The sequence below is a fragment of the Molothrus aeneus genome, chromosome 12, assembly GCF_037042795.1.
Source record: "Molothrus aeneus isolate 106 chromosome 12, BPBGC_Maene_1.0, whole genome shotgun sequence".
Classification (NCBI taxonomy): Eukaryota; Metazoa; Chordata; class Aves; order Passeriformes; family Icteridae; genus Molothrus; species Molothrus aeneus.
In genome coordinates, this window is record NC_089657.1 from 8,739,789 (window position 1) to 8,766,474 (window position 26,686).

The 26,686-nt window shown below is 36.5% G+C and overlaps 1 protein-coding gene across 2 annotated transcripts in view; it reads left to right on the forward strand.

Annotated features, from left to right (window-relative positions):
• The first annotated feature begins 1,276 nt into the window (after positions 1-1,276).
• CFAP20DC (CFAP20 domain containing) overlaps positions 1,277-26,686 on the forward strand; it is a 67,529-nt gene continuing 42,119 nt past the window's right edge. For both annotated transcript variants that reach the window (XM_066557919.1, XM_066557920.1), the window contains exons 1-9: positions 1,277-1,484; positions 2,400-2,616; positions 5,948-6,035; positions 8,215-8,304; positions 8,771-8,864; positions 10,784-10,856; positions 19,786-19,900; positions 21,566-21,722; positions 25,302-25,460. In XM_066557919.1, coding sequence (XP_066414016.1) covers positions 6,000-6,035; positions 8,215-8,304; positions 8,771-8,864; positions 10,784-10,856; positions 19,786-19,900; positions 21,566-21,722; positions 25,302-25,460 — 724 coding nt within the window. In that variant the 5' untranslated portion in view covers positions 1,277-1,484; positions 2,400-2,616; positions 5,948-5,999. The remainder of the gene's footprint in view (positions 1,485-2,399; positions 2,617-5,947; positions 6,036-8,214; positions 8,305-8,770; positions 8,865-10,783; positions 10,857-19,785; positions 19,901-21,565; positions 21,723-25,301; positions 25,461-26,686) is intronic.

Consider the following 26,686-nt stretch of genomic DNA (forward strand, 5'->3'; position numbering starts at 1 on the left):
TAAATCTGGAAAAAAAAAAAAAAACAGGGGAGAGAAATTTCCCTCACAGTATGCCTAAAACCAGTTTCCAGTGGCAGCTGGCAAAGAGTACTTGGGCAGCCCAGTTTTGCCCCCAGAAGGCAGGCAGGTCTTTACACCTTCCACTCACAGATGGCTGCTTCATACAACATTTTGAATTTAGGTTCTTCAGCCCAAATCTCAGTTTTTAACCAGAATTTCTAAACTACTCAGGCCTTAGCATAACTCCTGTCAGAAAGGGTGCAGGGTTTTTAGATACAATACTATGTGTAATTAATTTCAAAACAACTTCAGGGTAAACCATATGTAATGAACTATGTAGTTTCTGGTGGCTATAGAACTCCACAATGGTTTTTTAACCTTTCTTTTCCTATCATCGTCTCTCTTCTGTCCTTGTTCTATTAACTGTTTTCATTTAATAACCTGTAGCTCTGCTTTAGTATTATTGTTTTCCTTATCTCCAATACCTAAGAACTCTAATCAGTGTAATCCAGAGTATGATAAAACAACATTGGATTTCTTTGAAAATCCTAAGGCAAAATGAGAAAGCCAAATACATCCTAAAACTGATTTAACTCATTCCCTTCCTTGGCAAAATCAGGATGGTACCTTCAGGACAAAAAACGAGGATGGTGAGCAGAGCAATGGTGAGCTGAGGACAGCGGGTCCCATGGGGTCTCAGCCCTTCAGTTCATTTATGTCATTATGCCGTGATGGGTTACAAGGTTCTTAAAAATTGCTCTTCATAGAAACATTAAGACACACTTTGAGGAAGAAAACGGTATTCCAGTTCTTTTCTGTGAAAAGGCTACAAAGTTTCATGAAGAAATGCTGTGATCAAAAAAGCAGTCACTTCAAGGGAAGATCTTCTTTGACTAATATCTCATTATAAAACCCCAGATCAAATTGGTTCCCCCTAACCTTGTTCCCAGAGGTTTTTGAAGCTATCGGGAGGTGTTTGCTGGTACTTGTCAGTGATGTTAAACCAATGGGGCTGTCCTCGCTTCCCTCTCACAGGGAAAAATGCCAGACCTCCGAGGCCACTGTAATTCCTTAAAAACCAAGGACTTTGATGTGGCTGCTGTAACTCACCCTTCGTCCCTCAGAAAACAAAACAAAACAAAACAAAAGAGAAAAAAAAAATTGGTAATGCATCCTTAAAGGGGAAAGGACAAATATGTTTCATGAGTTGACATGTCAACGACATTTGCACTGGGCGACACGGCGTCATTTCCCACACGCTTGGGGGCACCTGTGAGGGGCCAGCGCAGGCTCTGCCACAGCCTCGGCCACTTGTGAGTGACTTGGTGCCGGGCCGGGGACCTCGGGCCCGCAGCCCCCACGGGCCACCGGCACCCCCGCACCCCGGAGCCGCCGCCGCCGCTGCTGTCCCCGAGCCGGTACCGGCCCTCAGGGGCCGCGCCGCCCGCGCCGCCATCTTCAACGGCCCCGCCGCCCTCACCCAGGTGAGACCCGGCGGGGACGGAGCGCCCCCGGCTCAGCGGCCCCGGCCCCGATCCTGACCCCGACCCCGATCCCCGATCCCCGATCCCCGTCCCGATCGCAGCCCCGGCTCCGGCGGAGGGGCGGGGGATCCGCGGCCGTGCCGCTGTAGCTGCGCAGCGAAGGGGGAGCCGCAGGTGTCGCGGTCTTGTGTCAAAGCGTTTTGCGGTCCAGTTTCTATAAAGCGAAAGACTCGGTTTTGAGTTATTTTTCCCCTTAATTCTGCGCGTTGTGCATAAAAGCTTCGCCCGATGGAGCGCCAGTAGGCTTGCAATAGCTTATTAATGGTCTTTCTGCTCATTTATTATGGTAACTTGTATTTTGAGAAAATATATGGTGGTGTTACAAACTCAGCTTTAAATATTTAATATGTGGAATTCATTTGTCTGGGAGATACTAAAACCCTTCATCAGTGATGAACTGCTCTCCCTGGCGTGTCCCAGCCACCATAAATCAGCTCTGGCTTTGGGCCTATGATGGTGAGTTATGTGTATGAACAGTCTTGGGTCTAAGCCTGTGTGCCCTGCCAAAAATAGTGTATTCGTGTCATTTTTCAATGCAAATTACTAGTATGTGCAAATTCACTTTATTTTGCTTCACAGATATGACTTTGGAATTTAAAAAAATCTCAAATAAGCATTGCTTTTCCAACACTGGGATATCAAACAGAAGCTTGCATTTTTATACTTACGTAAATAGTGCCTTTTAAGATAAGGGACTAACCATGACTATGAAGGGTTTTAGGTCTGTGTCAGTCTGTCCATCCCTGTCTGTCCTGGATTTAGAGCAGTGCTTAGTACTAATTAGATTAAGAAAGCATGAAGGTCTGTTTGCATTTGCTGTTTGTGAAATACTCTTTTTGCTTGTTACTTTCAAAGGACCAATTGTTGGAATCTGGGACTACATAAACACCAAGTATTATTGAAATACATATGAGAAGCTGTCATAGAATGGAGATATTTTTTGCAGAGTCCTGAGTGGCTTGGGTGAATGGAAGGAATATGGGACCCTTTGGACACTGCTACTTTATTGTTGATGTAAGAAGCATGGTGAAACCAGCAATCAAAGTCACTGCACAAACCAAGACATCACAAGGTAAATTCAGATAGGAATCTATTCAAAGATAAATATCTTTCATTGTTGCTTAACTTTATAAATTACTTTCTTGATTATTTGTCATTGACTGATATGTTAGGCCTGTGTTTCCAGTTGGACAAGCATTCATGGTTCATGGTTCAGGGCACTAAAAAAATAATTTTGATCTCTGACTGAAAAATGAGAAAGCTACTAATCTGTGGCATTCTGCAAAGATGTCATATGTTATCTGATAACTATGCAAAAAATTGAGGACTTGCATTTCAAATTGCTGGTGATTTTTTTTCAATAGACCCTCTGGATTTTAAGTACTCTTGAATTTTAGACTTTCTGGAGGGACTGAGAAGAGGGAAGGTGAAAAGAGGAAAAATACCCCAACTATCAATTTCCAGACTGTTCTCTCCTTTAAGAATAGCTTACTATAATTAAAGACAATAATACTTGATGCATAATGGAAGCACTTTTTAACATTGCCTCAGTAATTACGTGACAAATATGTCATTCACTTAATGGTTTTAGTGGCTACCAATCTTAATAGCAAAGGTAATTTCTAGTCTTCATTTGTAGTAATGAAATTTGGGAAGTTATAATTAAGCAATATAGGAGCAAAGATGTATTGCAGTGTCACTTGCAGTATTTTTCCTGCCTGAATGAAAAACAAACTGACATTTTGCTGATTTCACAGAGGTGTTTACAGTGATCAGCTTCGTAGCTGAATGACTTGTCCAAACACAAATGCTTGGAAACTTCGGGTCAGTTTACCTTCCACTGAAGTGGGGAAGAGCCACCTGGTTATGAATTTGGTACCTACCACAGTTTTCTGAGTCTGCATAGAATATGTTCTGCAAATTAGCAGATAAGCTACCTTGTCCATATGAATATCAGTTTAAAACAACTACATTGATGACAAATTTTAAGCCAGAATAATGGTAGTAGTCCCTGAAAGAGATGAGCTATGTTTTTTTCAGTCTCAGAAGTGAAAACTTTCTGTACAGTGACTTTTAGATTAGAATTCCTCACATTTATTTAGTCCTGATATTTTTCCTGAGATGTAATAAGGCATAACAGAACTGCAGAATATGTGAGGGCTCTGCTTGGTGCATGATTCTTGGCAAGTCTGAAACTGATCTTTGAAGCAAAAGTTAAAGAAAGTGCTTTGACCCAAGGAAAAAGAAGTGTATTCCTTTGCATCTCCTTCACTTAAAATCAATAATAAATAAAAACTGGGCAATGGTGAAATCCTCAGTCCTAAAATGACAATTTAGCAACTTGTAGAAATAAGTCTTACCAAATATAAATTAGTCATCTCTTGCATGGTTTTTGAATAGCTACAATAATTTTGCTTTCTAGAGAATGACATAATAGATAAAATAATTTAAAAATACTCCATGGTATTCCTTCAATTTTATCTTCTAATCCTCTAAGCCTCAGAGTGTGAGTTACAGAGGAGATACACTGGTTGTAAATGTCCTGCAGGAGGGTTTGGCTCCTGTCTCACATTCACTACAGGTCCTTCACACATATATTATAAATTCAAAACAGTAGATCACTGAGATTAGTTTCATGATGCCCCTACTTCTCACTAAGACATGAACCATACAACTTTGAGTAGTTCTGGCTTGTTTAAAGGCTGTAGATAATAACAAAGATAGGGCTGCAGACAGAAAAATGAGCAGTGATTTCAGAAATAAGTGATCTTTATGTTAAGTGAATATTTAGAGAGAAGGAAAAGTCTAATACACTTGGTTTAGGAGTGCATTCTTCAAAAGGTATTTCTGAAATGTCTCATTCATAATTAAGTAGCTCAATATAAATATTAATGTAGTAATTTTTTAAAAAATGCCAGCAAGTGGAAAATCTGTATAGAAAATAAAGGATAATGCAACTGGTGTTTTAGAAGTGCAGTGACCATATCAGTTAAATTTGATCAAAATACTGATTACAAGTTTTGACGGTCCTGTTACAAATGCTGTGGGGTTTAAATTCATTTTCCTTATAATAAAAAAATTTTAAATGACCTAATATTTCTGGCAACAGCATGGGATAAATTTACAATATCTGATTGTTTTTCTGTTTTTATTTTATTTACAGACAACTTTAAGATTCAATTGTTGCTAATTAAAATCAATGTGGATAAATATCAATAGATTTAATCATGTTTTCATAAATGAATGATTATTTACTTTTTCAAATAGAATGCTGCCCTAATCCTTTAGATGGATTCATTCTTCATGAACTCATGCATATTGTCAATGAATTTCTAGTTCATTTGTAGTCATATATGTTTTCTTTTTTTTTTTTTAACTTTGTTACTTTTTCGTTGTCAGAGCTGAACTGGTCATTATGAGAAGCTGTATTTATAATCACCTGGTCAGCATATTGTTTCCATTTGTTAAAAAAACTGGTTGCAGTCTGAAAAAATATCCAGTAGTTAAAAATAATTTAATTCTTAAGTTGTTTGTACCCAAACTGAACATGAACAGAAGAAAGTATGTCAAATAAAAGTGAGGCAGAATCTTGTGAAAGGATTCTTGTGTGAGTTTAGGAGCACTTTCAGTTCTCAGTGAAGGTGCTTGTTGTCTCTTGTGGCTGATTTCTCCCTGTCTTTGCAGTGACAACTCCCTTTTATGTTCAGGGTCTCTTCACTTTCTGTGGATGCCAGGTGAGCCCCCAGACACTCAGTGTGATCAAAGAGGGACGTCCAGTGTCAGTCCCTTCCCTTTCCACTGTTCCAATTCTGTAACTGCAGACATCTCTTAATTCCCAGTGACTTGAGCAGCCCTCAGATAAATGAAGTGCTTGGTTTGAGTCTTACAGTAATCATCCTCAAAGAAGAGTGCTGAATGTGAAAGAAGATAACTTGTCTCAGAAGTCTCTGCCAAATACCTCTAGATGGAGAGATTTCTGTTGCAGCTGTTCATGTTTCTACTTTTCTATATTGAATGTTAAGCTCCTCTTTAATGGATTTTAATGTTTTCCAGTAGGCACTTGAGAACAGAGAACAATAAAAAAAGTGTTAAAGATTATTTTTAAGCATTTTTAAAGAATGAGAAGGTTTTCATTGATTGAAAATTACTAGTTCTACTTGGAATATAAGAAAAGGCAGCCCTGAGTACTTGATGCACAAAAAGAATGTTTTCCAAGACAGTGTCAATATTAATATTATTTTGGTGCTATTTCTTTTGCAGTAGCATTCTGATGCAGTTGATACACATTTCTACTCAGAAAAGTACTTCATAATAATATTCACATATTTTAAAATATGGCTGGAGTGTCATTATAGGATCTTTTCATGTCAAATCCTACATAAAGTTGTCTTCTTGTTTTTCAGCATAGCTTGCAAGTGTCTTTACTGATTGAGAAGCTAAAATTGTTTTCTGCCTATGAAAGCTGGAAAAATGTTCAGAAACCACTATCAGGTAAAACAGAAATCGTTCTAATTTTTACCCACTCTCACTTCATCTCTGAGAGAGCTCAATTAAAATAGCTTATTCTGAGATGCAAAAAGTCCAGCCACAGGAGTGTTTTGGAGTGTTTCATAATTCAGTATTTTTGTAGAAGTGTTATGAAGTACTGGGTAGCTGTGAGGTCTAGAATGGGCACAACATGAGTTTGCCAATGGCTTTTGTTCTTTACCCTTGTGGGCCAGGGAAGGCACATCTGCTTCCATGCAGTCATGGAAGGAGTCCCAGCTCCTAAGGTGTAGTCAGAAAAGGGGCTTGGTTTAGTCCAGCACAAGCATGTGACAACAGCAGTCACATTATTTGGAGCTTCATTATCCCTTTGACTCCTTCCTGGCCTCTCTTTCCACCACACTCTGCCCTCCCTTTCTCTGCACCAGTCCCATCCCGAGAGAGCAGCCCACCACAACTGCATTTTCCCCACTGGGCCCAGATAAGCTACTTCTGTACCCAAAATTGATATTCCTGATGCTGTTCCCTAGGCTGTCTCAGCTTTCCATGGAATTTCTGATGCCTAGCTGCCACTGGCTTAGCAGGACTGTGCTCCCAGAGATGCTCCATACTCCCCTCCAGTTGATTGTGGAGTTTGGCAGTTTCTTGCCTAACTTCACTGGGGCCCCTTATGAGACCTAACAATCCTCCACAGCACCAAGTAACTTTGTCAGCAAAAGAAGCATCACTGTTTGTTTGCCATTTTCTCATGTCATGTCTGGTATTTTTCCATGTCCTGTTCAGTTTAACCTCAAATCAGGGCCAACTCAAGGGCTGTGCTACTAACAAAATGTATTTGTAAAGATGGAAGAAAAAGCCACTTGTTTAAGATTTGCTGCAAGTACATACAGCTTGGCAGTTAAAAATCTTTCTTAACTTTTTGAGAGCTTGATCCTGTAGTCCTTAAATGAATCAGGTAAGTTGGAAATTGATAGTATACCATATTAAAAAAATTCATCCATTATTAGTTTAAAACATATTTTAAGTGCAATTTATGGAATGCCATTTTGAATTTCCTAAGTTCAGCTACCGGATCAGCCATGTGGCTGGAGCTGCCAGGTGTGTGTGGGCAGAGGAAAATACCTAATTCATATACAGTGCAGAGTTGATGTTCTCTGAAAAACTAATCTGAGGAGCATTTCTTTTGCATGCCCCTCTTGCTCATTCTGACTTATAGGCAATTGCTTGGGCAGCTGAGCATAAAGAGAATTTGGGAGTGCAGGCAACTAGAAATGAGAAGGGAATGGCAGAGTTGTAATGATTGATTAGGTCAACCATGCTGCTGAAAAATGCTTAGCAAACTGTAGGCTGAGTGCATCAGATGTCACAAAAAATGCGACATCAAATGGCAAAAATCTAGAAGTGAGTAATTCCCTAAGCAGAGGTGATAAAGCCAACCTCCCCAAGAGCCTGTGTTTGGATTCCTTGAGGTCCAGTAGGCACATGCTCTGTGTCAGGAGTTTTCACCTGACAGGCACATCCGTAATAATCTTTTTCCAGTTGTAATTCTGCTCCCTTATGAAGGCTGTAGCCCTTTTCATGGTGATACTGCCTGGAACAGATCTACTCCCAGGCTGCTTAAGTTGGCTCAGAAAAGTTAGTAAGTTTTTGCTAGGTCAAATCAGGTTGAAATTTGGTAACTAGTAGAAAAGTTACTGCAAAATATGTGGGCAGAGTCATTCACATATGTAGACAAATGGTGTAAACTTCATTTCCTTTGGAAATCAGACAAAACATCCTATCTGCAACACCCTTTATTTTTTAGCAGCATGTTTTAAAACTCACTTCATTTGGCATATTGTAGAAATAAATCTTATCTAAATATAAATGAGCCATCTCTTGCATGGTTTTTGAATATCTACAATAATTTTGCTTTTTAGAGAGTGATATAATAGAGAAAATAATTTTAAAATACTCCTTCAATTTTATCTTCTAACACTCTAGTAAAGCCAAATATTGACTACATGAATTGATATGTTATAGTAGTCTAGAAGCTGTTATTTATATTCTGCTGTCTGACTGATCAGTAGTACTGACTGTGGTAACAACATGATACAGAGGGATTCTTAGGTTCTCATCTTGACCCTTGACAATTTAGTGCTGAGCATTTGACTAGATGATGTATCCTTAAACCATTTTATCATAGGGGGGCCGGTTTGTTGAAATATTCAGTGCTCAAGGCAAGAACCCAGGAGCAAAATGGAAGATTTTTGGCAACCCGTCAGCTATATCAAAAGTAAGTTTTTAAAGAAATCTATAAAACCTAGAGTATAAACCAGAAAAATGTGAATGAAGCTTAAAATTAGAAGGTAATGAGGGCTTTGACCTGACAGTGGAGTTGTCACTTGCAGTTCTATCATTTTGGCAGACTAAATGACTACTTAAATTACTTCTGTATGCCTGCTTGCAGACTGAGTTGGTCACAGTGTAATTTTACAGTTTAAATATTTAGAAAGTAATTTTGGCACTCTGGTAACCAGTGAATTGAGCTTTGCTCACTGAATCGTGAATCCTGTTTGTCAGCAATATTTGTTCATAAAACACACAAGTAAAGGACATATTTGTGTGGATTATATTTTTGCCATCAAATGTGAGCCAGTCATACTTGCAGTGCCATCTGTATTTTTTGATGTTACTAGCATGGTTGGTTGACAGGAGGAGAATTCTATCAGGATGCTAATGTTTGTTGTTCCTTTCTGTAGGAATACGACAAAGAACTAAAAGGCTTTGTTTTTGTACTTGAAGGAAACAGTCTAATCAACAAAATGAAGCTACCAAGGGAAACCAAACAAACTTGTGAGTATCAAAGAATTCAATGTCTGTGATGCTGTTCTGATTATTACTTCAATCTTATATTGGAATGCTAAACATTATTCTCCCTTAGTTCAGACATAATTCAGCATGGAAAAGTTTTTTTAACTTTTTAGCAGGTCAATTACAAATAAGTAAATCTTACAGGAATGCCATATTAGAGTAAGTGCTGTAGGGAAGGTCTAACATGTCCTGGTGCTGCCAAGGTCACTTTGTACCTGATCCTGCTACAGACCAATGTCTGATAAATAACCTCTGATTCCATTCAGCAGTTAATAAAGTCAGTAATTCTACTGGCATTAATGAATGGAAACTAGATTATTGTCCCCTTTCTTATTTTACTTTTTAAAGAATTTTTGGTTTTGTATCAAATAAGTGCTAGCAGTACAAGAAATTTATACCCAAATTTCCTCTGTGTTTATGTAAAGAGTGTTTAAGGGTACTGTGGAGTGTTTTCCCAGGATGTCTGTTGCACCACAATAATCCAGAATCCGAGCAGTCTGAAATACACTTCTGCAATACAGAAGTCATCATATGCCTTAAACTCCATGACAGGGTGCTGTACTTTGTAAGGGTTGTAGGAGTGACTTGAGGTGGCTTAGAATTAACTGCTTTCTTTTGAAGAAAAATTGAGATGGTGATTTTAAACAAATGGTATGGGAATCTTCCAGTGTACTTCTAATATAAGACATAACTTTTTTCCAAAAAAACACACAAAAAAAAAAAAGAATACATTTTTTGGGCTGATGACTCTGTAAGGCCTTTAAGTTTAGTCTGATTTTCATAAAAGAAATTGGGTGTTATCTTCATTAAAATTAATATTAATGCAATGTATCTTTTGAAAAAGCAAACTAATTTATTTTCAATGGTCTAATAAACTAATATAGCAAACAGTAACAATTAAAAGAAAAACAGTTGCTAACTGTTGCTAAATATTAAAATGAGAATTAAGAATTTATTGTGTGGGTAATCATTGCTAAAAATAGTTTGGTTTTAAATTTACTTTAGCTAATGCTACAATACTGCAGTCAGGTTTCCATCTGTTACCATTCTGTTTCCTTCTGTCTTGGTCTCTTCCTCTCTTGAGGTGTATGTACCTCAAGTATTTCATTAATCAAGTATATGGTCTCCCAGTTGCACTGGAACTTTGTATACTCTTCCAAAAGAAAAGCTACTATATATGCAAATCTAATTTGAAGTTTTAAGGTGTCATTTGGCCCTCAAAAGAAGAAAGTTCTGATGTGTCATTCTTTAGAGGAGGAGCCAGTGTTGCTGTTCAGGCTTGTGAAGTCAATGAAAAGCATCCTGTGTGATCCCTGATGGAATATCTAAGAAAACAACATATGGTTCAATTCAGACAGCTTTGTACTGTTTTCCCTTGATAGGAAGCCACCTGAATCTTTTTGTTTGCTCCCTCAGTCAAAATCCGTTGTTATTATTCTAAAAATCAGAAGCCTCCACTGAGAGGCATTGTCATGATCTGAATTGCATTCTTACCCAAGAGTTTTCTTGAAGTTGCTTAGCAAGGTGTAAATTGTCACCAACATGAGTGCAAGTTTAACGCCACTATAAGATAATCTTGATAGGACAGTATTACTTCATTTTAAAATTCTTATGGGATATTTATTGTCTTCATGCTCTTGGAGCACAAAAATTGTAAGCTAAAAGAAAAAAGGTTCCTTTTGCTTTCATGAGAATTCCACCAAAGCCACAGATGGACTTTTAAAACAATACTTTTATTGCAGTTTGAATTGGATTTCTTCAGGTTTTTCTCGTGTTCATATGTTATGTGAACCTTGGGAAATAGTGTTGTAGGAGCATAGCATATGGTACAAAATCGAAATGCTGGATAGTGAAATGTGCATCTGCATGCACACAGCTTTTTTTTTTTTTCCTGTTTCTAGTGGGACTGGTGCAGCAATATCTGACACTTCAGATTTTTGTGCCATTGGGAAAAGACTTCTCCACTGAGTTACTGTAAGATGCATAAAATTTCTTTGAATACTTAAAGTGAATTCTTGATTGAGGTCATTAATTGTGGTGGCATATTTTGCATTAAAGCATGGTGACTTGTCAAGTCAATAAAAAGTAATTAAGCTAATGAGATCATTATTTCTTAGATGTTTTAAATACTGACATTCCTTTGAAGACAGAACAAACTCCAAAAAATCCTGAATGAAGATTATGAAAAATCCAAAGAAATGGAGCACAGATTTGTCAAACATATGAAAATACTGGTGCATGAGGACTGCCTGAAAATTCATGAGACTTATTCATTAATCATAAGAAAGGGCCCTTTGGTCCAGGGCAAAAAGAAATACATATTCTAATAACTAGAGGAGAATAACACAACCAAACAAAAAGCTAGAAAAACAAATGGAGTACTCAATTGGTGTAATTTGTTCCACACTGTGAAGAAAGAGAGATACAGCAGAAACAGACATTTTATTGGTTAGGTGTGAAATCATTTAATAGAGTTTTAAACTTGGGCAGTTGTCAGGCTTTGGACAACATTTCTCCCTTAGTGACACCATCTGTTTATACTATATATAAACAGCACAACTCACTCAGCTTTATAGCCCATAGAATATCTGAGATTGGACTAAGAAAATAAATATAAACCCATTAGAAGCCCTGCAAGCAAATATGGGTTGAATGATATCAATTAAATTAGCAATTAAATCGTGTAAAGTGAAAGAAGGATTTTATTTTTGTTTGACTTTCTGTAAGTTTGAATTTAAAAGGACAAAACAAACAGGATATGTCATGCAACAGAGGCCAAACACCAAGTACCAGCTCAAAACCAAGATTTGTTTCTCATGTTCATTGTGTAGGCAGGGGCAGAGATTTCATGACCAGTGCAGGAATTCAGATTTTTTTGTAGAGTCATCTTCAGCTTGATTCTTCTGGGTATTTGCCACCTTCTTAACAAGAACCTCTTTTCTACTTCTACTAATTTCATTTTTCTCATTGCTTGCTTTTTTTGATAAAAACGTTTTCTATCACCTCTCCCACCCTTATTTACCTTTTCTCTTTCCAGCTTATATTTAGACTTCACATGTTTTTAATATTTTCTTTCTACTTCCTGTTCTCATCTTTACTGTGTCCCTCTTATAAAAGCAAATATATGTTCCTATTATATTCTTAGGTACTTTTATAGATTTAAATACATGTATATTGTATTTGCTATATATATTTTTTATGTAACATATACTATATTGCTATATAATGCATATAATATAAACCATATTAACTGTATTTTCTCTGGAGCTCCAGTTACTTTGAATGAAGGTGTTTATGTCTTAAAAGTACAATATCAGTTGTTCCCCACTGAGTGCAGCTGTATTAAAAAGTTAATAAAAGTTCTTTAAAAATAGTTTTAATACTGAGTTTTGTATTTGAAATCAACTGTAACTTACTTGTACCCATAAAGTTCTTCAATACTTGCTGAACAGACAATGCATTATTTTATTCTAGCAGATTTAAGATAATCCAGTAAATAATAAATACAAGTCCTTCTTGCCATGTGACTGCTGTTCAGTTCCCTTCTTTCCAGATGTTTTGAAAGAAATCTCTTGCTTGTTTGCAGAGTGTTGATGGTGTTGTTGCTTTCTGAAGTTTAATGTTCAAAGGTGGTTTCTTACACAACCTGACTACTTAGTGCTGAATCTTTGAGCAGCTTCAAGTGAAAATTGATAGCATGCCAAGCTATGAAATTTACTTTATGTAAAAATCACTGACAAGTTTTGTAATAGCTGGGCATGAAGCTTTATGTTGCATTTCTTGCTCTCCCATTCTGCAGAGAGATGGAAATAGGAATTTAGTTTGAGCCTCATCTTCTTTTGCATTCTGTTCAGTAACTGATTTGGTCAGCAAACAAGAATTTCTTCAAGACCATCCATCACTGCTGGCATCAGCAGAGCTAAACTTTCTAACTTGCTGCTGTCACCAGTCATTAGAGATTCCTGCCATAAATACTGAAATGTGCAAACCATATATTAGCTGGTTTATCTTTTCTTCAGAAGAAATCTTAATAGAATTTTAGATACTTTTTAATGTGGCATGATTAGATGAATACCACCACATTAGCAGTCAATTTATTGATCTGTGTAAAAATGTGTAAAATAGATTGTGGATGAAAAATTTGATGAAGCATAATAAAATCACAACTAAGGTAGAGAGCATGTAATTTATGCAGCTTCTTTGGAGCAAATAATAGCTAAGCTATTAGTAATGCTGAACATAGTTGTCTGCTGCAAATGCAGTAGCCACTTGTTAAATCTTCAGTGTTACAAATTTTGCTACTTTTCTGAAAAAGCAAAGGTAACTCAATGTTTGAAAAAATATTTGCATGTAAAAGAAAACAGCATCTGGCTTGTGTTGTCATTTTTGCTTTAATTCCCAATACATGGACATGTGGGTGTTAGTACTTCTGCTTGGCATTTTGACCAGCACTCAAACATTTATTCTTAAAGAACTGTAATGCCAGTCATGGTCACACTTTGTTTCTGATATGGTTTTTCTTAGTGTTTGGTATCACATGAAATTAGGACATCTTGTAATGAAAAGTTTTACAGCAAATTTTGCTGTAAAACAGTAGAGTAGTTGATGTGCAGAAACAGACCTTGAAATTGTACCATATCATCAAAAAAAAAAAAAAAAATAGAAGGAAACAAAAAGAAAACAAAAAGAGCTGACTGGTCTACTCTAAGAACAAGGATGAGGTGCTCAATTCCTGGTTATGTACTGAAACATTTTGTGGTCTTGTATGAGTCCCTGTGTATTGTTCAATCTTTTTTTCCCCAGTTCAGGCATGGTTCTTGCTCATCCATTGCTGCAGCTCTGAAGTCACACTGCCTCTCTCACTGATGGCCAATTCATGCTGCTTCAAACTTGTTTAAATCTTGGCATGGTAAACAGCTGTAAAACAAATGTGGCACAACTTGTATCTGGGGAAGTCTGAGTTGTGTTAAGAGCTCCCCTCAGCTGTGCCATGAAACCCTGCAGAGCAAACATGCCCATTGTCAGGGGGAGCTGCTGCTGCCCCCAAGCCCAGACGTGGTGCTCACTATTAATGTGCTGTGGGGCTCTGCTGTGCTGCCCCTTCCTAGAATCACTCAGGACCTTATGGACCATCTTTCCAGCCAGAATGTGCTGAGGATTCACATGATTGCTCATTGACTCTAATGGTACCTATGTCTCCTAATTTCTTAATTCTTCCTGGTGTTCCAACCTCAGCCTTTCAACCTTTGCTCAGCTGGTAAAGCACTTATCAACAGGTTGGCTCAGTTGCTATCCCACTGTTCATAGTCAAACTAGCTTTGTTTGCCACTAGCCTTAGCCAGCTCCAGAAGGCATCAGCTCTTGTTATATTCTGAATTAATGCAAACTCTTTGAGAGTTTCAAACTCTGGAACATACCTGCTAAGTTTTCTGTTGAAGCTAGTTATGTATGAAAAAATCTGTAGGGAAAAAAGTTGGTTAAAATCTTTTCATTCCTGAAGTAGTTGTGCTTGCTGATAAGAAATCTTATTGCAAGGCCTGTGAACAGAACAGTGGAATATATATTTTGGTACCATATTTCCTGTTTTCAAACATTTGTTTCTATAAATATAAGCTTATTACTTTGAGATTTTTAATAACCACAACATAATAGGTTTTACAAGCATAGCTAATTTATTCATAGATACCATAACAGTTTGAATTTATGTGAATTAGATGCTATCATAATCAGTCATCATTTTAGCTATGCAGACAGAGATATCATAAATTATTCATGTTAACCTAAACACCCAGCATGTTTTCAGATACAGAACAATATGAATCTTGGTTAGTCTTGTATAACTTAGACCAACCTCTTAAAATTCAAAGCAGGACATAGATGCTAATTCTATCATGTACATCTGAAATTATTTGAAGATTTTAGATAGAGAATGAAGGTAAACTTTATTGAATAGATTTAGCTGAGAGATTATTTGAAATTCTGGTATTTAGTAGCATGAGACATGTTCCTTGATTTTTGGTGAAGCAGGAGTGAAATACAGAAATATTCTTAGAAGTATTAGGGTATGTTGAATTTCATAATTTACAAAGGAGATTTTAACTCATATATTTGAAAGTTAAAAAAATTTAATAACTCTCCCAGTCATCACATCTTCTAGAATTTTAGATGGAAGCACTAATAAGTACTAAAGCACTAATTATTTGTATTTTGGTTGGGAGAGGTCAGGATTCACCATTTCTTCATAACTGCTCATATTTTGAAAGATTTTCATTCTGGCAACCAGATTTGATGATTCTTGTTTTGTGCCTGCCACTTGTGTTACTCCTTCTTTATGGATACTGGTTAAGGGCACTTTGTGGGATTTTTTTCTTAATGCTCTCCAGAAAAAAACACTATCAACAGGAAATTCCAGTATACAGTACAACTTGTTCTCTAGGTCTGGGTGACATGGTAGTCTACCAGATCCCTTATTTTGTAGAGATTTGATGATTTTCAATGTAACTACTTCTGTTTTTATGGGGGCAGGATACGTTGTTCTGGACTGCAGATCATCAGGCAGCCACTTCAGTGTATCTCCTACCAGGCCAATTTACAAATAGCACATAAAATGAAATGTATGTGAAGTACAGTGTGCCTCTGAATAAGGAAATTTGAGAATCTGAAAGCATGGCAAATCAGCTGACAATTGGTATTACTTTGTTTTTTGTCTTTAAAATGGAGGTGATGATGATAATGATGTGACCATTTAATGTTTAGGAAGCACATGCCTTTATGGAGAAAATGGCACTACAGTTGTTAAGTACTAATGTACTAATAGTGAAGCATTAGCAGAGAATTCTCTCTGGATTTTGACCAGGATACAAAGAGATTTCTGTTAGTTATAAATTGCATGGGAGCTTAGCAACATCGATGAAATACCTGCTTTCATGTTTAGTAAACTTCCAGGTTACATCATTTATACAGAGAAGAACACTTTCATTTGAAGACCAAGTGATCCTGACAAATGAAGCATCCCTTCAATAGTTCAGTATTGTTTTTTCCTAAGTTCATTTTTGGCCTTGAATTGAACATTAACAAATGGTTATAAATTATTATCCATTTATCCATACAGAAGCAAAGTGAATAGGCAATCTGAGCAGATGAGTCTATCTGTGCTCTTGGGTAGTTGCTGCCATTCACTTGCAATCTCACTATAGTTACCATTGTGAGCAAAATAGTCAATCAAATTTGAAGATGTAAAATAAAATTGAAAATTGAATTGGAAGGTAATTTTACTTTCAAATGGCTTGCAAATGTAGATGTTAAGTGTGAAATGAATGCAGTTAATGACCATAGCTGGAAGAGTTGTGCACCTGCTGATCACAGGAATATTATTATAAATGAGGTTGATTTTCTTGTTGACCACCTCATTTTTCTCAACATGGTCTCATTACTTTTCTATTACATCTGACCCTTAGATATAAATACTCAAGCACAGACATAATAAAAATACATTAACTCCCATATAGATTTTTTTTAAATTCATCTTTGAAAATCAAGATGTGTGCTGCAGATGCTTCTTGCTATTGTAGGTTTAACATAAGTTCTACTCTTGGATAGCAGGAAAAAAAGTTGTGTGCCACCAAAAGTACTCTGGACACATTTTGTAACTGAGAGATCTGGTGTTCTATCTCCCATTGTCTGAATTATTTCAGAAAAGAGTTTCTCCAGACCCTTTCTTTATTTTTATTTTCCAATAAGCAATGTAATTGAAAAGTCTGAAAGTTACACTAACTCTTAAATAATTATCTTCCTTCTCCTGGGAAATAAATTATTTTATATAATTTTAAGGCCATTTTCTTTTTTTTTAATTTACCCGTTTGAATATTTCATCTACCTCTGCCTGTGGAATATAAGAATTTTTATTATTTTAAATGTATTTACAAAAATAAAGTACACTTCTTTAGGAGTGATTATATCTGAGCATCTCAGGTTTGCCCCTTCCTTATGGCACATCTATTGCCTAAAAAGTCTTACTTTAGACTTATATGACAGAGTCTGATATTAATGTATGTCTTTTGTTCTAAACAAATGTATTCAGTGTTACATTCTGGAATGTAACTGAGTTGTAAATTTACCAGTGGCCCTTCCATAACCAAAGTTCTTATTTTTTTTTCATGAGCGAGAGAGATAAACCTATTCGTATAAAAAATAAATAATAAAATTTAAGCATATTGAACTGATAGTATAGAATGAACTTAGGTTTTATTGCCAGTTGTTTGGAAATATGCATGACTTAATTCTAGGCTCTACTGCTCTGTCATAGCCTCATTTAAAGCACCATTCTCTGTTGAGAATTATGCAGTTTGAGGTTTAGCAGGGATGGTATTTTTGTTTCTCAGTACTCAGGTTATTGCAGCTGCCTGGTTTCTCAGCACAATTGCTCAGCTCTAAATGCAACCAGGAAATCCAGGGAGCCTCAAGCAACCATTGCTCCACTGCTTTGGACTGCTTTGTTGGACTGAACTTTAGCACTTCTGAACATCCAAGATTTAGAGTGAAGAGTTTCTGGAAACTAGATGCATAGGTTTTTCACCAAAGGCTGTATGGGAAGTAAAGTGATGGCTGGAATTATGCCTTAATCAGAAGCTTAGCCATGTGGCCCATTTGTTGGTGATCTTCATGGAATTATTTCACATCTTGCTTAAACTTCTTCAAAAGTAAGATCAAGCCCAGGTACCAGCACTGTAAGACACGTGGAGGTGTTCTGATGAAATCACTTTTCAAGGACTTGGTATAATTTATCCATTTATAAAAATATGTGCAGCTGATTCTGGAATCTCTCAACTCAAACAATAGCAATAGTGAGGATATAATAGGGGTTTTTTGGCACAGTAGTGGAGTTTCTGCTTGTCAAGTACATGTGATTTATAAAAGGAACTGCCAGTCTTTAAAAATGAAACAGATAATGAGTCTTCCACTTTGTTTTCATTTGCCCACCCATGTTATGAGGATGAATAGATTAAAGGTCAGGTTATCTGCAAGGGAGAGGAAAGAATCAGCAAGTTCTGCAAAGCTGGTGAACAGTTTGCTTTGGATGATGGTCTTAATGACTATGGGGGAACGGGAAGGTGCTTCTGTATTTTTACTGCCTGTACTGGTAGAACCTTTTGATATTTACATACTTGCAGTATATTTTGTACTGTCCTTGCTTAAACTCTCAAACTGGCAAAAATAACTAAAGAAATAATTAAAATATGTAATTTGCCCCAGAGTTAAGCTGACCTAAGGAAACCTATGAATGTTTTGTTATTCTGCAAGTTTATAATTTCATTATTTAAGCTACGGGTAGTCCTTAGCTAATGAAAAGGTGTTTTCAATAATAAATAAATAAAAAAATCTACAGGACAATGATTATGAGTAATTACTTTTAGCAACACTAAGTAGTGACAAAAAAAAGTTGTTTTTTATAAGTGTTTGTCATCTCAGAGGGGCTGCTAATTACAGAGAAATACCCATCTGTTAGAAATAGGCTTGTTCAAGGTAATAGGTAAATTAATCATTGTTTCCCCATAGATTAGGCATATTCTCCCAGACTGCAGCCTTTAAAGTGATATCTGTGCTCTGGAGTGTTAAGGGAGGAGTGTTGGGGACTCTCAAGGTTGTGCTGCTGCTGTGGTTTCACCCCAGGAAGCAGCTGAGCCACAGTGGCCCCTCTCCCTCCTGGGGAAGAGAATGCACAAGGCTGAAAGTGCAAAACCTTGTGCCCTGAGATAAAGACTTTTTAATGGGAGGAGCAAAAGCTGCACACGGAACCAGAATCTAAACAAGGCATTAGCTCCTTCCCATGGGCCTGCAGATGTTCAGCCATCTCCAGGAGCTCAGGGCCTCATGCTGTGAAATGGCTGCATGGGAAAACAAGGTAGCTCTGGGCTTCTCCCATTCCTTCTCCTTCCCCACAGCTCTTTCTGCTGATCATGGCTCTGTGTTGTCTGAAACCTCCCCTGGGTCAGGAGGCATCGCCTGTCCTGACTGCCCCCTCCCAGCTCTGCATACATCCCCAGCCTCCTGCCTGGTGAGATGAGGTGAGGAGCAGAAAAGGCTTTGGCTCGGTGTAAGCAGTGCCCAGCAGCAATGAAAACATCCCAGGGTTACCAACACTGCTTCCAGCAAAGCATAGAACTCTCCAAGCTGCCCTCAAGAAATTTAACTGGGTCCCAGCCAAAACCAGTACAGCTGCTAACAAGCCTTCAAGGAAACAGAACATTAAAATTACCCTCTTTATCAGTTTAAAGGAAACCTTTTTTTTTTTTGTGACCATGGCTGTAGTCTAAATTTATTAGAAATGTTGAAATTCAGTGTCCTTGGTATCATTGTGAGATGACCTGAATAGTGAGCAATAAACTTCTGCATTATAATTCACCTTTGAAGATAAGTCCTTGTGAAGTAAAACAGATAGACAATGTATTGTGTTTACCTTTAAGCTGAAAAAAATCTATATGCAGTGACAGAGGCACTTTTAGGAAAAGAAAGCAAATAATGTTTTTCTAGTTAGCAGGCCCCAAGATAAGACAAGCTTAAGGGGCCAAATACTTGTGATTATTAAAGGCTACTGGGTTCTTAGTTCATACAAATTGAATTCTTTCATACTCTGGAGGGCTGTGGAAATCTAGCAAAGAGTGTATACTGTTGAAATGAAATTAGCATGTAAAGTGATTTTATGTATGCAGGGATATAACCACAAAGGTTGAATTGGAGAAAGAAATCTTGTTACTCATCTTGTAAAAGAGTTTTTTAATTCCATATTTGTTGTCACTGACATAAAGGTTCTGCACATGAACAGGATTTTTGTGATTTCCCAAAGATACTGGATTATTGAATTGACAAAGATCTGTTCCGTTCTCTCCTGACTTTTCTTTTATAGGATAACTGATTTTGACAATATTAAAAGAAGATTGTATTTGTCAACAGTCCACAAGGAGTTGTCTGTAACCCCTCTGCATGCCAAAATTCCTCTGTTTATGATCAAGCGCAAAATAGTAGGTACCTTGGGAATGTCACCTGGACTGAGGTTGAAAATCTGAAATATTTTGTGAATATTATGAATTTCTTTAAATTATTGCTTGTTTAGAAATCAGCTCCTACTGATTGAAGATACTTGTGTGTGTCCCCTTTACCAGAGGGCTGCAGAATCACTTAGTGCTGCACCTCTTCCATCCTTCTTCTTATATTAGGAATTCATTCTCATTTTACAAAATTACTGCTGTTTGTGATGTTTCTTCACCTCTCTTCCAAATACAGAACAATCTCTGTGTCAAACTGATGAGAACAAAACAAAAACCATTTTCTTCTCCTCATTCCCCTCTCCCAGCCACAATATATGGTAATGGCTGACAGGATACAAAGCCTGATGGTTACTGTATAACCATGTAAGGATTGGAGTCTCAAATACTGCTTTCGAAAATAAACCTGATATGAGAATAGTTAGATTTCAAATATTTTAAAATGTATATTTGCGTGAAGAGAAGTAGATAAAGTATACTAAGCAGTTGTGAATTTAAGGCTAGACATGAGAGAGAATATTTTACAAAAAACCCTCTGAATTTATAATTTTTTTTGAGATAGGTTAAGTGAAAGCAACTGTGGTAACTTAAAATTGAGAAGTTTTCTGCTTTGTGGGAAGAAGTAGTTGGATTTTTTTAAAATGAATATGTATAAGATCATACCACTGAAGTTGCTGTTAATTCAAAATCTATTGAAATTAAATTATTTTTCTTCAGTATTATTTCAGTTAGTTGGTGTCAGACTAGTGCAGGTATTTCAGGATTAACGTGTGCATTAATGTACACCAAGTTCAATACAAGCAGAAGATGAACTTCAGTTATGAATTTTAATTTAGATTATAAAGCATGAATCAGATATGTCTAGATGGTCTGATCATTTATAATGACAAAATATTTTAATAACATTAATGCTTGACCAACCTTAAAGAGTAGATCTATATTCCTATATCTGAATACATATCTGTCTCCCTTAAATGCTTCTCTGCCTTTTTATCATTGCTTTTGCTTAAAGGAGGGAGCATTCTGCTTTCAGTGTTTAGATAGATCCTTTACATGGCTCTGATAGTTCAACTTACTGTATACACAAGGTGATTGCTATTATCTGCATGAGGGGTTGTGAATCAGGATATGTAATAAGTTGTTTGTTCCATCAGCAGAACAGAGTTTGCATTTTCACATGCTAGATTTTGGTATTGTATTCCTACAAATTATTCTATGTTTCAATCTCATCACTAGAAGTATCAGTTATAATTAAATACTGAATTTTTCAGTCCATTGTTTGATGTCTTCAAAACAAGTATTACTTTCCTTCCCAAATTTCAGATTTAAGACCTGTACAGTAATGTATGCGTCTTAATTTTTTCTCAAAAATATTTGCTATTTGTCAATTATAATATTTCTACCTTGATTTATAAGGAAATTAGGCAATGTACAATCATTAATTTTTTGCTTTTCCCTTAAAATTTCAACCATTGATCAGCTAAATTTTACACATGAGTAATCATATAAAATGTATTACAGTTCTGCAAATTAAATGAAAATTGCTGCATTTCTACTCAAGGCCATCTGGTTTATTTGTATAGAAAGTGTGTTAGCCTCAGCTCATGGATTTTACTAAAGAGTATTGTTTCTCTTTTCTAGTGGTGCAATATGTGTATTGACTTGGTAACGTTTACCTATGAAATATTCAGAGGAGCTCTCTTCCAGTCCTTGGATGGAATTACTATTTCAGCCAACTGTAAGCTAAGAAAGGTCTTCACTTTAAAATTCAAGCCTCAAGTTACAGCTGAGGAAGATGGTGTGTTTTAAATTAATGTCTAGTTTTAATCATAACTGTTCATGTTATAAAATCAAAAGTTTCTTATTCATCAGATTGGCAATTTGAAGGATTACATGATTTCATAAAAATTAAAGTGGTAGTACAGCACATTAAGTCTGCTAGTGTTGGACTTAGGGCAACGAATTAAATATGTGTGTACTCCTGTGTTTTAAACACTGAATTCCTTAGAAGTATTTTATTGAAAAAATTCCGGCAAGATTTATCAAGTAGAGAGCTTGTTTTAATGAGGGTGTCTTATGCTGATAGAAATCTGATTTTGGCCAAGAACAGAGTATCTGAGAGGAAAGAGAAGTACTGAAAACAGCAGCATTTGCTGTTTGCTTTCTTAATTTTGGATGTTAGCAGCTGACGAAAGATTTCTTTCTGAAATAATGGAGACAAAATTGTAACAAAACATTATATGAAACAGAGCTATGAAACTATAATAAACACCTCAGATCATGTCCAGTTATCCTAATGTGGCCTTGCTTATTGGGAAAGTAATGTTGGTGGTGAGCTGAAAAATAACAGGGTTTTTTTGACCAGATATTGGTCAAGTTTACCAGTCTCCAGACTCGCATCATAATCCTGAATCATCATTTTCCAAGGAGAGAACTTTATTCCTCACTGGTATTTGCAGTAATGCAGGAGAAATTCCAAAAGCACAGCTGGCACTTTCTTATTTTAAAGGCACCCCTAGGAATAACTCAGCTTCTATTTCATTCAAATTTTCATTTTGTGGCTTTTAAGGAACATACCTGAAAAATGTTTCTGATTTCAGAAGGAGGGGTAGTTAACAGTATTGTAAGTGTAGCAAAATGTATCTTCCATTTGGCAACAGTCAACCAATAGGGGAGAGTAGGCAAACCTTGTGATTACTCCTCTGATTTTTTGTTGGTAAGACTGGAAAAAATATTAATTAAAAATTTCTACAGAGAGAATATGGTAAATTCTCAGCAGGAAACTGCAGTTCAAGCTCTCACTGGCGTTCATTTAATTTAATTCCATTGGTGCATTGTTTTTTCCCTTCCATTCTAAACAGCTTCTGAAATGTGCTTAAATATTCTAAATGAGTTCCAAAATTCTAAAATGCAGCTAACATAATTAGTCAACAGCTTTAATAAACTGTAAGCATACTAAAATATTACACTTTTAATTACTTCATTATCAATTCTATGATTATTACACAGCTGGTGGGCATTAGTACTTTCTGCATGCTTTTGAATTTCCTTATCTAGGCAAGAAAATAGAAATAGAATATAGAATATAGGAATAGAATCAGAATCATGGAATTGTTTAGGTTGGAAAAACCTTTTAAGGTATTTTGAGTCCAACTGTTAAGCCAGCACTGCCAAGGCCACCGCTAAGCCAGCACCCAAGATCCCCACCCACATGGCTTTTAAATACCACCAGGAATGGTGACTCCACCACCCTGGGCAGTCTGTTCCAGGACTTGACAACACTTTTGATGAAGAAAGTGTTTCTATTATCCAATCTAAACATCTTCTGGCACAACTTGGGGCTCTTTCCTCTTGCTGCTTGTTGCATGGGAGAAGACACCAACACCTACCTCTCTACAAGGTCTCCCTTCAGCCTCCTTTTCTCCAGGCTGAGCAACCCCTGTTCCTTCAGCTACTCCTCTAAATTTGTTCTCTAGACTCATCTTAAATTTTCATTACAGCTGAAGGTTTGGCTTAATTAAAATGATTCTATACTTCATACCCAATTAAAGAAAAAGAATAGTAAGATTTTTTATTATTAATTAAGTTTCATATAACAATTACTCTTTAATAAAGCTTTTCCCCTCTCAGAATGAGTGGACTAGTTAGCTGAGCCCCACTGAATGCAGTGACATTGTATTGAGAGTTGTTGTGCTTTAGCCTTGGCCAGCACCTAAGCACCACACAGCCACTCCCCTCAGTGGGATGGGGGAAAGAAGCAGAAGCATAAAAGTAGGAAAATGTATGGGTTGAGATAAGAACAACTTAATAATGCTAAATTGTTATTACAAGGGGGAAAAAAAGATAAATAAAACCCAAGAAGGACAATTGGTTTTTATTTGCATAATTTGTTTACCACCAGCAGCTCCCCCCAGTCACCTTTCCCTGCACTTGATGTGCTGAGCACACTGCCCTCTGGTCTGGAATATCCCTTGGGTCAGTTGGGGTCAGCTGTCCTGGCTGTGTCCCCTCCAGCTTCTTGTACCCCCTGCCATCTGCTCCCTGACAGGGCAGCTTGGGGAGCTGAACAACAACTCACACTCCAGTGTGTCATCAGCTCTGCCACATGCCAGATCCAACACACAGCCCTCCACCAGTTCCTGGGACAAAAATTAAATCTTTCCTAGCAGAAACCAGGACAAGGGGTGAGCTCTTTGCTTCAAACTCCTTGGTGTGGTGGAAGAACTGATTTCAAGGTGCAATGAGTGTGTTACTCTTTTCAAGTAGCAAGTATACAGTATGTTTTGAATTTTTAAAATGACAGTAAATGCAAAGGAGAAACCACATATATGGAGAAATTATTTCTGTATGAGATTCTTGAGATAGAAGAGGAAATGCTTCATCTTTTCTGCCTCATGACACTGAAGCACAAAAGCTTAAACTATACCTAGTTTCTTGTTTCCATAGTGATGCAGAACTTATCTATGGGGTTTTATCACTAAGTATTGCCCAACAGTGATAAATAATCTACTGGCTTGGCAAAAAAAAAATAAAAATACTGAAAAAATATGTCCTGCACTGAAATACAGCATGGGACATCTGATTTTTTTTATTTGAATCTCAATATTTGATCCCTTATTTATGTTTGGGTTTCAGGTGGTGTTTTCATCTTATTTTCCTTGGAAAACAGGCTAATTCATTTGCTTATTATATTCAAGTCTTCTAAAATTTGCAATGAATTTGTATTGTAACATCAGGAATGGTTCTGACATGGATTCCTTTCTTTGCAGAGAGCAGCTTTCATAAACTCAGTCTATATTGGTTATCAAAGGGAAAGCAGAGATAATCAGCTCACATTCTGCTATGCCTGGAGTCACAAGAATACATAAGTTGACAGCTTTTTAGTTTATCATGAAAGCATAATGGAGTCCAAAGTTTGGAATTAAAGCTTGTTAAATTCTTTATTTGCATATATGGGACTTCTTTGCTACTTCAGTCCCACAGATATGAATACCATATTTAGCTGTTCATTTTATCTGAAAATCACTGTATCAGTGTTACAATTAAAGCTGAGCTGTAAAAAAAATTAACAAAATATATTTCATTATTGTTTTGTTTGCTCTCTTGACGATTCAAAGAAATTGATTCTCTATGGCTACTCCAGCCATTAGTGTATATTTCTATAACTGTATTCAAATTTTTTGGCCTAAAAGTATACACAATATAATTTTAAAATTTGCAATAAAAAGTGACCAATTGCAGCAAATTTTTTCAAATTACCATAATCTATCTAGTTTTTATAGCCATATGAACTAAAGTATATGTAATCTACCAAATAATACAAGTCCAATTGAATTCCATAGTGTCATGAAGTAAAGCCCATGTTTTCTGATTCTAGGTACAACCATTGTTACACCTGGGCCATATGAGGCCTCAGATGATATTCCTCCAACCTGCCAGCTCAATTCTGATGTCCCACAAGTTACACAACTGCTGGATCTAAATGAAATTCACAAGACAAAAATGAAATGTAGGGAAAAGGCAGTGCAAGAAACAGGTATTCTGTTGTATTAAAATACTGTGCGTACAATCCATACAGTGTGTGTACAAACAATTGATTGTTTTGTAAATGTCCATGTTTAGAGTTCCAATGTCTTAAAATGAAACCTGACAACTCCTGCACACCTGTAGTGCCTCAAGCACATAGACACATGTCTGTTCTATAGTTTGAGATCTGTGTGGAGCCAGAACAATTCTAATTCAAGCATGAGATTTGTAACAATATTTGAGATGTCATATGAATGTACATTGAAGCATTTTGCAATGAAGTTGTTGCATTTCTTTTTAATGTTCACATCAATGAAACTTTGCTGGCAATATGAGTATGCAGTGTCCTCAGCTGAAAAGGGAAATCTTTTCTTATTGGTGTATTGTCTTATTTTAATGTTTCTTTAAGCTACAAATAATAAACCATATAATTTAGACTTTAGCAGCATTGCACTGAAGAGACTTATTAAAGAAGCTGGGCAGTCGTGTGCTACAATACAAGCTATTGACTTGGATAAAAGCTAAGAGAAGGCAAAGAAAGGATTAAATTTAAAATTATTGTTACAGCTGAAGGCTAACAGCAGGAGACCTAAAAAGCTTTTGTTCTAGTCTCTGTATTGTTTATCATAGTTATGAATAATCTCAACAGAGAAGCGAATAACAGGGGAGCAAAACTTTGTTATGATCCAGATACTGGTTTAATAAAGAGTGGGGCTTCAGAAAGCTTTAAGCTTGTTAGATAGGAAATCCCATATTTACTTTTTTCTGAAAAACAAAGCAGGTAACATGCAGGAAATATCAGTTTTCAAAGCAAGGGTTTCAGTTTACTGGTTTTATGTCTTGTGGCCACTGTGTTGAAAAATTATGGTCTAGGAACCACTGCATGGGGTAAATGTGGAACATGACATCACATAAAATCTAGCTTTGCTCAATGCAGAGGATTCTACACTGGGGAGGAATGATAACTACAGTTAAGCTTTAAAGGATCAAAATTAAATGAATCAAGGCTGGCAGGTTATCATCACCAGAGATACAGCTCAGTAGAACTTTCAGATTTTAATATGTTTTTAAAAACTAAGTAGCAGGAAATTCAAATTCATAGGAAATGAAAAAGGTATCAAACCTTTAAATCATTTTTGCATTATTATCTGAAATACTTTATACAATATCAGCTAAACCATCTGAGAAAATATCTTACAGACCAAGAAGTGATTCAGGGAGAAGCAGCATGAATGA